A 10,085-nucleotide genomic window follows, 5' to 3' on the forward strand; every position below is an offset into this window, starting at 1 on the left:
CTCTCATTCCCAAGATAGCGTCGGATTGGACGGGTTCGCATTCATAATCGCCATCTCTCCTATGGGAACAACGACGTGGTGCCGTCGACTCGAACCCCCAACGCGTCCCCAGCACAGCCAAGCTCAACACGCTCCGGCTGCCCAGGATCTCACGGTGCTGCACGCCATATCTGACCTGACACCGACCAATCCACAACTACCTGACCAGGTGCCATAAACCTCCATCCTCAACTGCATCACTGGCACATCCCAGCTGTGCAGGAGCCATTGAATTTATTTTTTGGCAATGGGATAGGTCTGCACGTCGCACACTGCACCCACCTTTTCCCCAGCAATCCGCCCACGGTCGCACTGCGCTGCGACGCCGTTCAGCAGAAACTGAGTCGTACTTCGCCGGCAACAGCGACGCCCCTCCCACCATCACCAGACTGCTCTTTTAGCGGCTTGCCAGCGTCGCCCAACACTAGTCCAAGCTTCGGTCACGCCGCCCCACGTCCTGGTGCGCCTTACGAACAGTGCCGGACTGCGCTGCAAAGAATCCCCCTACCCTACGTTTGCGCGCGCTCAATCAATCATCTCCGCTACAGGCAGGGCCGGACAAGAAGATCAGATCAGTTCTGGCCTGCACATCTGCGCCACCGCAACAATGGCAGTCTCGGGAGTTCGCACTACCCCCAACGAGGCGCCGCCTCGTTCTCTTGCCCCTCCTTCTGGTACGTTGCTCGCGCTGTGCACCTCCTGCCACACACCCCAGTAGACCACGCCCCCCTGTTCGCCAGTTCGCACACTGCCAACCTGCCTCGGTGCTTGGCTCCCCAGCCCTGCGTCATGTCATCGATGTTTCCCACGTTCCTCCCAACTTTCTCCGCCTTGGCCCTTCTTTCCCTTTTATCTCGAATCCCTTCTCCGCTCGAACCTTCCTCCTAACAAATGTATCTGCATCCTTTATAGGCCAACCGATTCCAATCACGAATGGTCAGAAGCTAAACACGATCACTGCCTTGTCTTCCTCTCCTCGTCAGTACCCTAACGACCTGGCCAGTCCGATTCTCGAAGGGGACGAGACTGGAACTGATTCGCCCAACGACCACGAACCGGTCACACCCGTCAGCGTCAGGTACTCGCAGGAATTCACCACGCTGCCCACCCCGGATAAGCAGAGTTTCCACCACCACCACCACCCCACCACCCCTCTGGTCACGGCTTCCACCCCTTCGCCCGATCTCACCACTACCAGCGCTGCTGGGACACCGAGGTCACCGACAAAACAACCCGTTGCTGACCAAGATTTGGTCGCCACCTCTCTGTCTCGACGACCCACTGGTGCCTCCACAAGTAGCTTTAAACGCAGCATGTCGAATCTTTTCAAGCGGTCCAATTCCAACACTACAGGACCGAAACCTGACATGAAGGAGGCCAAGGGCTTTAACATGCCCAACTTTGAAGGGCCATCTGACACCACCGTCAACGAGTCAAGCAGATTTACCGCGGCCCGGAGGACATATTCAATGAATCAATCACACACAACAACTCGCTCAAACAGCCCACCGTCGCCGGGTTCGACCCTGGAAATGGTGAACACTAGTAAGACCCAGACAGACACCATGCCGTCATCGAACGATTTCAAGAAGAACCGCGCCTCCACCGGGTTCTCCTTGCGCGGGCGTGCGATTGGCTTTGCGCACGCCAACGGTACCGCCCGAGAGAAGCACTCCACGAAGGCAGCTCTCGGCCTCGGAGCACGTCGTCGCAGCTTTGACAGGCACAGCAAGCCCGCCATCGTGCCCGACGAAGTCTGCCATCCCCCCCACATTGAGCGATCGCCATGGGCCATGATGCCTGATGCCGGTACTGGAGTCAAATCCCGACGCCTGAGCATCAGCCTGCCGGACGACTTTCACGTCGAGACAGCCGATCTGCTCTCCGAGTACGAGTACCAGAACAAGCTCCTTGGCCGTCACGGAAAGCATCTCGGCAAGGGGGCAACCTCCAAAGTGACTCTGATGTGTCGCAAGGGCTTCCCTGGTGAGCTATATGCTGTCAAGGAGTTTCGCGGCAAGAGTAAGTCAGACACCACAGAGGAGTACGAAAAGAAGGTCAAGTCGGAATACAGCATCGCCAAGAGCCTGCATCACCCGAACATTGTCGAAACCATTCAGCTTTGCACCGATCATGGTCGTTGGAACCATGTGATGGAGCACTGTGCAGACGGCGACATGTACCAGCTCATCGCCAAGGGGCATCTCAAGGACCCTGCACGCGCGACAGATCGTCTCTGTCTTTGGAAGCAGACAGTGCAGGGCGTCAACTACCTCCACAGCAATGGTATCGCTCACCGCGATATCAAGCTTGAGAACTTGCTCATCATGAACGGAAGCAAGGTGAAGATCACAGACTTTGGCGTGTCGGAGGTCTTTTCTGGAACCCACCCAGGTCTTCGCGAAGCCGGCGGGCAATGCGGCCAGAACATGTCTGACGTACGTATGTGTTCTCCAGGCATCTGCGGCAGCGAGCCGTACATTGCTCCTGAGGTTTTGCAGAAAAAGCAATCCTACGACCCTCGGGGCATGGATGTCTGGGGCACAGCCATCATTATGATATATCTCACCTTTGGTGGAAACATTTGGACCAGAGCCGAGCGTGGCGCTGCACCCCTCTACGACAGCTTCTGCAAGGGCTGGGACAAGTGGAATGCGAAGCACCCCGAACCCGACGCTGTTCTAAGCGACAGGGACTACCCCTTCTTTGAGGCCTTTGATCTCTGCATCAACCCACCCGCTCTGCGACGCTTGCTGTTGTCAATGCTGAACCCTGATCCGGCTAAACGAGCGAGTATCGCAGACATCGCAGGCTACCGCTGGTTCAAGAACATTGAATGCTGCCAATACGACAGCTACGATGACCCAGCAAAGTACATTGATGCCTCGAAGAAAAACGCTACACACGTCAACGGACAGAAGAAGATATTCTGCCACAACCACCTGCCTCTGGCAAGTCAAGGTCATTCACTCGGCAAGATGCCAGGACAGGCGGGCTACTAATGAACGATTCAACGAAGTCATGATTTCCACATCATTCCGTGGCCCGAAAGAGCATCAATACGAGACATGGGCCTGGGTAATAACAAGGGAGAGGCAAGCTTGGCTCGACACAAGTTCCGAGAAAAGGCGTTTGCGTTTGGAAGTGCTGTGGCCCATTTCGAAGGGCCTTTGAAGGGGGAGTTGGGTCAAGTTTTCGCATGCACTTGGAATCGCGATTTCTGCTTCATTGTTTGACTGGCGGACTTCGGCGGACGACTCCTGCACTCTCGTGCTTGTCAAGCTGTACCTTAGACCTCAGATTGCGATGTTTTCAGTAAAGACGGCCAATGGATGAAGATTGGCATGAGGCGTTCTCAAAGTGAATCATCTCGCGCACGCAACAAGAGACTTATTTTCCCCACAAAGATAAGCCGAGGGTGATTGAAAGGGTTCGTCCAAACCCTTTTCATCACAGTACCTATGTAGGTGTGGTTCCTCTTTGCGTTTGAAGAGGGCGGACCGATTGACTATCGAGCGATGTGAGTGGCACGGTGTCCTAGCAAAGCCGACTTTCACTGTGTATCTCCCGCAGACCTCGAGTCGCGCGGAGGCTGTCACACAGAGTAGTCGTCAAGTACACGATACCTGTCGTGCTACCACGCAACAGAGTGCCGGTTCTGCACGCTGACGTCGTCTTTCCCCCACAGTTGGCGAGTTCCGTATGGCCGCGATGGAACGACAGGCTCCTCTCAGTCCGACCTAAACACCACATGCCCCCGTGGTCGGGGCTGGCTGGCTGGAACGGGCCTCCCACCCACCCTTGCGCCCCCCCTTTGGCTATTTCCCCTCCCCATCATCGTCACCATGCTCTCCCCACCTGATAGCTTCGTCTTCGATGAGGTGATAGAATTCCAAGGCTTGCAACCCCTCTAAGCGACCCCAACGCCAAGAGCCCAAATGGTCAGACGAGGAACAAGGCCTGTATGGCGAGATTGTACTGGGAGGGCACCCGCTACTGGTCCGCTTCCCACAGTTACGCCAGTCGTTCCATTGGCACCCAGCGGGGGGGGCCGATAAATGAGCAAGTCGGGGCGCCTCATGTAAGCTGAGCGTGAACAAAACGATATGCGCCTCGCAATCAAGGTTTAGGGAGAGAGCCTTCCTGGGCCAGGACCCTCTAGCGGCACCACTAAGAACGAAGGCGGGAGGGGTGGGCCAGGGTTGTATCAGGATAAGGTATGGACAGAGATGGGACACTACGCGAGCACGATGGCCGTCTCTTCAGCTCGAGTTTCCCGCCACGCTTCATCAGCTGTATGCTTTGCCAGCCGGTTTGCCGTTCGCGCGCAGGTAAGCTTGATTGTGGGAGAGGAGGGTGTGATCTGAACAGGCCTAGCGCTACTTTGTTCGTTGGTCAGTAGATGAAGGCGAGGTGGAAGATGTTGGAAGCGGCAGACTCAGGTTTGGGCTGCGGCGCCTCTACTACCTATCATTGCATAAACTCAAGCGACCGCCAAAATAAAGGGCAACCTCCCATCCCCAGATTACGCGTACAATATGGAGTGGAAGTGGCCTTAGGCCAAGTTCGGACTGCCTCCCATCGCGATGTTCACCACAATCCAGGAACGATTCAACACCCGCCAGTGTCCTATTCAAGGTCCCTATGCTTTCTACTTGGATGTCTGCGAATCTGCCGGCTACTCTGCCACATTGGAAGATTTCTATACTCAGTTATCGACGAGGAGGGATGAGCGAGTTCGCGAACCCAACGAGGCATGGGCGGACGTTGCTTTCCCTGCTCGCATGGCCATCCAACTGGAATTGCGCTGAGTGCGAGCCACCCACGCCCGGCGAAAGTTTCGAGAATGACGACTTAACCAGTCGATGGAGCAAGGTCTGCGACCTGTCTCGAACCATGTTGTTCGATTCCATGGTGCGGTTCTTCGACAGCTGGTGCAGGGACAGGCGCAGAATTGAGACCCAGGAGTACTTGGGTCTCAAAAAGATGTTTAGGCTTATCGGGATCGGAAACTGATCAAGTCTCCAGTCAACCGTGTTACAAGCGATACCGTGAATTCCGAGACAGCAACAAGGGACCTTGGTGCGAGCGGTGCGCGTCCAGTTCTGAACTGTTCAGGCTCCGTAGATTACACCTTGGATCATTAGCTCCTTCGCAGTGGACGAGGCTGTGACTGTTTGTGTTCGCCCGTTGCCGTCCCTCCCTGATGCGTCCAGGATTTCGCGCTCGCTCTCGACAATTTTTCGTCGGACGGACACGGGCATGAGTGCAGGTTTTCATGCCCTGTATCTCACTATGCAGGCCTTTATGGGGTTGTAGGGATGTCCGTAAAGGGGATTAACTCCTTGTCGCATGATTTCGAGCAAGGTGTGGATCTGGGTCCAAGACAACCCCCCCCCCCCCCCTCCCAAAGACAGAATGAGCATCTTCATTCGATTCTGACATTGCAGTAGCGGAGGCCGGGGGTAAGATGAGAAGGTATTGGTGCAGCAGGTGGGCTTGACTTCAGACTAGAAGCGGACCCAATGGTAAGCTCAGGTCGATACCCAATGGTCAGGTGAACTTATACCTCACTCAATCCTCTCGTGTTGGTTCTAGTAATGGGACGGGCTTACGGGGAAAGAGTCCATACAGCCAACTACGACCATTTTTGCAGGCGATATTGGCCATAACACCTACCGGTGGCGAAGCTGACCTATTAAATCAATGGGTTATCCTGAACTGACTGAGATATGGTATCTCCACTGTGGCCAGCCAACCGTTTGCTCTCTGATGGAATTATCAAGTGTATGTGCATATGAGCGTGACCGGATTGGCATCTCTTGGACGTACACGTTTCCAGCCGAGATCCAATTACATATCAACACTTCACTACTGCACGACGTGACAACAGTTCCACCGCGAGAATCCGTATGGTTCACAATGAAACAGGGTGATATATTTCCATCTGTCTACCCGATACCGTTGTCCGCTTCCCCACATCATACCTGTGATCCAAGTCAGAACTCCCAGCCAGTAGGTCCGTTCCCCCTTCTCAGCAGCCCACAGTAATTCCCGCGACGCCTAAATGCCCATGGTAAAGTCGTGCTCGATTCCAGGCGTCACACTGGCGATGAACTATGAGAAAATTGTTAGCAAACGATGACCATAACCAGAGCACGGGTAAATATATTGACCTTGAGAAACACCACCAGGTACTGGTCCACCCTAATCGCAACCTCCTGCTCATCGGCTTCGCTCTGCTCGACTTGCTCCCACTCGTCGTTGCCCTTGTCAGCAACCACCTCTGCAGCCTTGACATCGAGCTTGCCGATCTCATCGACAAGACCCTCCATCCCCTGCTCGCCGCCAACAGATTTGCCAGCCTTGAGCTTCTCGCGACGGATACGCAACGCGGCATCTGCGCGATCGAGCAAGGTACGCATGACAGGCGCGTGCTTGCAGGGATGCACGCTCGCCATCTTGATATTGTTGGCAAAGAAAGGGAAGTCCTCGAGTGTGACCGTCTTGTCCTTGTAGTCGCCTACGATATCATCCATCATGGACTTGGGTGGGAGAGGTTGTCCGTTGGGCAGGTACCCTGAGAGATAAAGGCGAGGAGTGCGGTAGTATGCAGAGTACATTATGTACAAGGTATATGTTCGTCGACCACTACTGCGGTTAGCGTCTGTGAAAAGCACGGCGCAAGATGGCAACCTACCTGTCGTGCCCGTCTGTGCCTACATCTCGGATGATGGCCTCGTCGTCGTCTTCATCGTCCTCCATATCCGGAATATCGTCTTCTTCCAATGCCTCACTCTCGCCGAGGTTCCCAGAATCGTCTACCGTCCTGACATCCCGTGCCTTGAGAGGCTGTGAGCTCGCCAGGCCGCCTGTCCGCAGCCAGCCATCCTCATCGTCGCCAACGCCGGATTTGCCTTCCACGACAGACTCTTCGTGGCCGGCATCGCCGGCAAAGTCGTCGTTAAGCCGGCGATGGCAAGGAACGTTGCGCGTGACGAGGTATTGCTTCCCCGCCGGGAGGTAGCTGGCCCTCCGGCTCGCATCGTCCGCGTCACCCCAAGACCAGGTCGGGAACTTGTAGACGAGATAGTCGCCCGCCGCAACGAACTCTTCCGGGGTGATCTGACCAGACTGGCGAAAGGTAGAGGTGTGCGTTACGGGCGTATATTTGTCTCGCAAGGTATTGACGGTTGAGTACAGAAGATTCATGATGGCGTCTTGGTTGACGAGGGCTATCGATTAACTCGGGTTCAACACGGAGGATATCGGTCTGATGTGTCGGGGGTCGTGCTGTGCAACACGTGTACGGATGGATCCCTCTGTAATTATGTAGTGCTCTGGATGCCTCTCGCCAAGTATGTAGCCTTTGCAATGTTTGATGATGAAAGGCTCTCAATAAGAAGCGATCAGCTGGATCACGGCAGGCGACAATTGTCAGGCAGGCAGCTTGATGGCCGTCCAGGGTCGATCACATGGATGGCGGGGTCGTCTGACGATTGGTGGGGCGATGGGTTGGCGTTGAGCTCTTATCTTATCTTCAACGTGCAGGCCCCGCTCGTCGTCATTATTAGGTCGTAATCGTGTCGACGTATCTACATGTACCTAGTGACAAAGACAGGCGAAGGGCGATGCAGAACTGAGCTTCTTCAGAATTTCATGGCAACGGATCATCATGAACCACAATCTGCATTGATTCTATCATGTGACTCATTCTTCCTCCTCATCGCTGACCTCCTCTCCAGCGTCTATTGCGTCCTGCCGTTTCTTCGCGGCTCTCGCTCTCTTCCTGTCGAGCAACTTCTTGAGCCTTGACGCCGAGTTGAAGACGCCGCTAGTCCCGCTTCCACATGCCGCGCATGTTGGATCTTTCCTGTATCTCTTGAGCGCGCAAGGCTCGCAGAAGTAATGACCGCATCTCGTTACAACTGGTGACTTGTATGGTTCTCTGCAGATGATGCAGGCGAACGGGATGTTCTCAAGCATAGCGTCTTCCTCCTCATCATCGTCGTCTGCCACCTTATTTCGATTTGCATCCGCGACGATGGTTCCACCCAAATTCTTCTTGCCTTTGGCAACATCCTCCCACTCCTTATCCAGCTGCCATCCCTGCTTGTAGTCCTCACGGGCATGAAGGAACTTGCAATTGTCGCCGAATCCGCAGAAGCCTGTTGTAAGGTTAGCAAGGGCGTCCTACGAGACAACGCAGAGGAGATCTGGAGACGACGTACCTGTCTGCTTGTAATCTTTACATGTATCCGGTGTGTAGTCAATCACCGTAATAGTCCTGATGTTGGTTGGTGCTTTGATAGGTCCGACTGTGCGACTGGGCGCATCAGGGTTTCTCTGGACGAAGGATGTCTTGTTTGCCAGGCCCTTGTATGTGCCGTCAGGTGCCGCACGCGTGCTGCCCAGAAGATTCTTCGAGGACATGGCACCCTTTGCGTCTTCATCGAACCAGTTGCTCGACTTGGTGGCGTCGTTGGCGCTGGTGATTTGCGTGTTGCGGTCGGCTGAGAAGACTGGCGCGGCGATGTCCTCGTTCGAGGTGGCGTTGGCTTTAGACGAGGCTGTGACTGCGCCTGTATTCTTCTTTCGACGCTTGATGCGGTGGCCGGCCTCGTCTTCCGATGAGGAGTAGTCGGAGTCGGAGTCGCTGTTCGCTGGTGGTGTTGCTGGCCTCTTGCGGATGTTGGCTTTGCCTTTTGCGCCACGGCGCTTGAAGACCGCGACGGGAGCAGGCGCGGCAGCTGCCTCGGTGCCTGTACCGCCGTTTGGCTCCATGATGTTCGAGCTGTGCAAGATGGCGACGAGGTTGTTGTGCAAAGTATTGAGTAGTCCGGAAAAGAAAGGTTGTCGACAGGGCGATGACACGGGGAATCCTTCTAGAATGCTGAAGACGAATGATGGATTGACAAGCCACTCGGACTAAGCCGAACGCTTTCGCCTCGCCGATGCTAAGCACCTGAGGTACCTAGGTTGCAGGCCTGTGCTGTGGCTGAGGAGGGAAGGTGAGTTACCCATCACATGACCTGGTTCATGGCCCCCTCCAATGACAAAGCAACTCGGGCCGCCCGCCTGCAAGGGAAGCGATCTAATAAAGAGGCGCCTAGCCAAGGTACCGAAGGAGTCAGACTGGCGGCAAGCTACAGGGTACCTATGCATTGATGGGACGGTCTATGATTGGACGAACTGAACATGACCCATCGAATGCCTAGTGCGAAGCTGGTGTGGAGCTCGTTCTGCTAAAATTAAGATTATGCGACACGATTCGTCCAAGGTTCGAAGAAACGCGACTTGTGGTTTTGTTTGTTGATGTTGATGATGACTTGTGTGTGTGTGTGTGTGTGTGTGTGTGCCAGTTGCTGTGTCGGCTGCTGACCCTGCTGTCATGGCATGGCGGGCGCCATGTCCATGTCCTTTGAGAAAACATTGGCCCTGCCGCTCATCGGTTGGCAGCCATGCCACTGGGTACATGATGATTTGTGCACGACCTACAATACGAAGCTCTTGAAACCGCGGGAACACTGGGGCCAGGCCTTGCTTGCTTCTGCCGGGTTCCTCTTCCTCGTCAGGACGCAGGGCAGAGCCCGAGTCAATCACATCTTGTCGGGACTGAGCAAATGTGGAGGAGATCTGATCCACGTTGTCTTGGGATCTGGGGCGGGAAGCATGTCTGACGGAGAGCAGATGACGGTGCCAATGAACACGAGCAGCACGAGCCGTGTGTTTAAAAGTTGTGTGTTCTTCATGCTGCTTCTGCTTGCATGAGACGAATGAGACCATCGTGTATACATGTATTGTGCTTCGCTGGCGTCACTCGGATGGCACAGGCCCGCAGATTGTGCGTCCTTGTACATGTTCACACTACGTCCCGTCCCATGCCTCCCTCGCGCATGGTACCTGGCATATCCAACATGGGGCATTGAAGTTGGCAGATTGCACGCAGGCGCCCCTCCTCACAGCTCGGGTCCTATTCGCTCCGCAACGCTCACGAAGCCCACAATGTGGTCCTGGACCTTGTCCCATGTTCACTTTCGGCCCTG

General features: G+C 55.1%; 3 protein-coding genes across 3 annotated transcripts; 1 reads left to right on the plus strand and 2 right to left on the minus strand.

The window, feature by feature from the left end:
• Window positions 1–646: 646 nt before the first annotated feature.
• D7B24_004984 (uncharacterized protein) lies at window positions 647–3,041 on the plus strand (the record flags this gene model as incomplete). Its single annotated transcript, XM_028639147.1, has 2 exons — window positions 647–713; window positions 952–3,041. The coding sequence occupies 2 exons, from the start codon at window positions 647–649 to the stop codon at window positions 3,039–3,041; spliced, it is 2,157 nt and encodes a 718-aa protein (XP_028499054.1).
• A 3,061-nt stretch (window positions 3,042–6,102) lies between these two features.
• Window positions 6,103–7,251, minus strand: ATG3 (E2-like enzyme; the record flags this gene model as incomplete). The annotated part of the gene is made up of 3 exons (XM_028639148.1): window positions 6,103–6,156; window positions 6,216–6,690; window positions 6,740–7,251. 3 exons carry the CDS (start codon window positions 7,249–7,251, stop codon window positions 6,103–6,105), a joined length of 1,041 nt encoding a protein of 346 aa, XP_028499055.1.
• A 498-nt stretch (window positions 7,252–7,749) lies between these two features.
• Window positions 7,750–8,823, minus strand: CWC24 (RNA-splicing factor; the record flags this gene model as incomplete). The annotated part of the gene is made up of 2 exons (XM_028639149.1): window positions 7,750–8,207; window positions 8,271–8,823. 2 exons carry the CDS (start codon window positions 8,821–8,823, stop codon window positions 7,750–7,752), a joined length of 1,011 nt encoding a protein of 336 aa, XP_028499056.1.
• Window positions 8,824–10,085: the final 1,262 nt, after the last annotated feature.

This window comes from Verticillium nonalfalfae (genome assembly GCF_003724135.2).
Source record: "Verticillium nonalfalfae strain VnAa140/NRRL 66861 chromosome Unknown scaffold_3, whole genome shotgun sequence".
Taxonomy (NCBI): domain Eukaryota; kingdom Fungi; phylum Ascomycota; class Sordariomycetes; order Glomerellales; family Plectosphaerellaceae; genus Verticillium; species Verticillium nonalfalfae.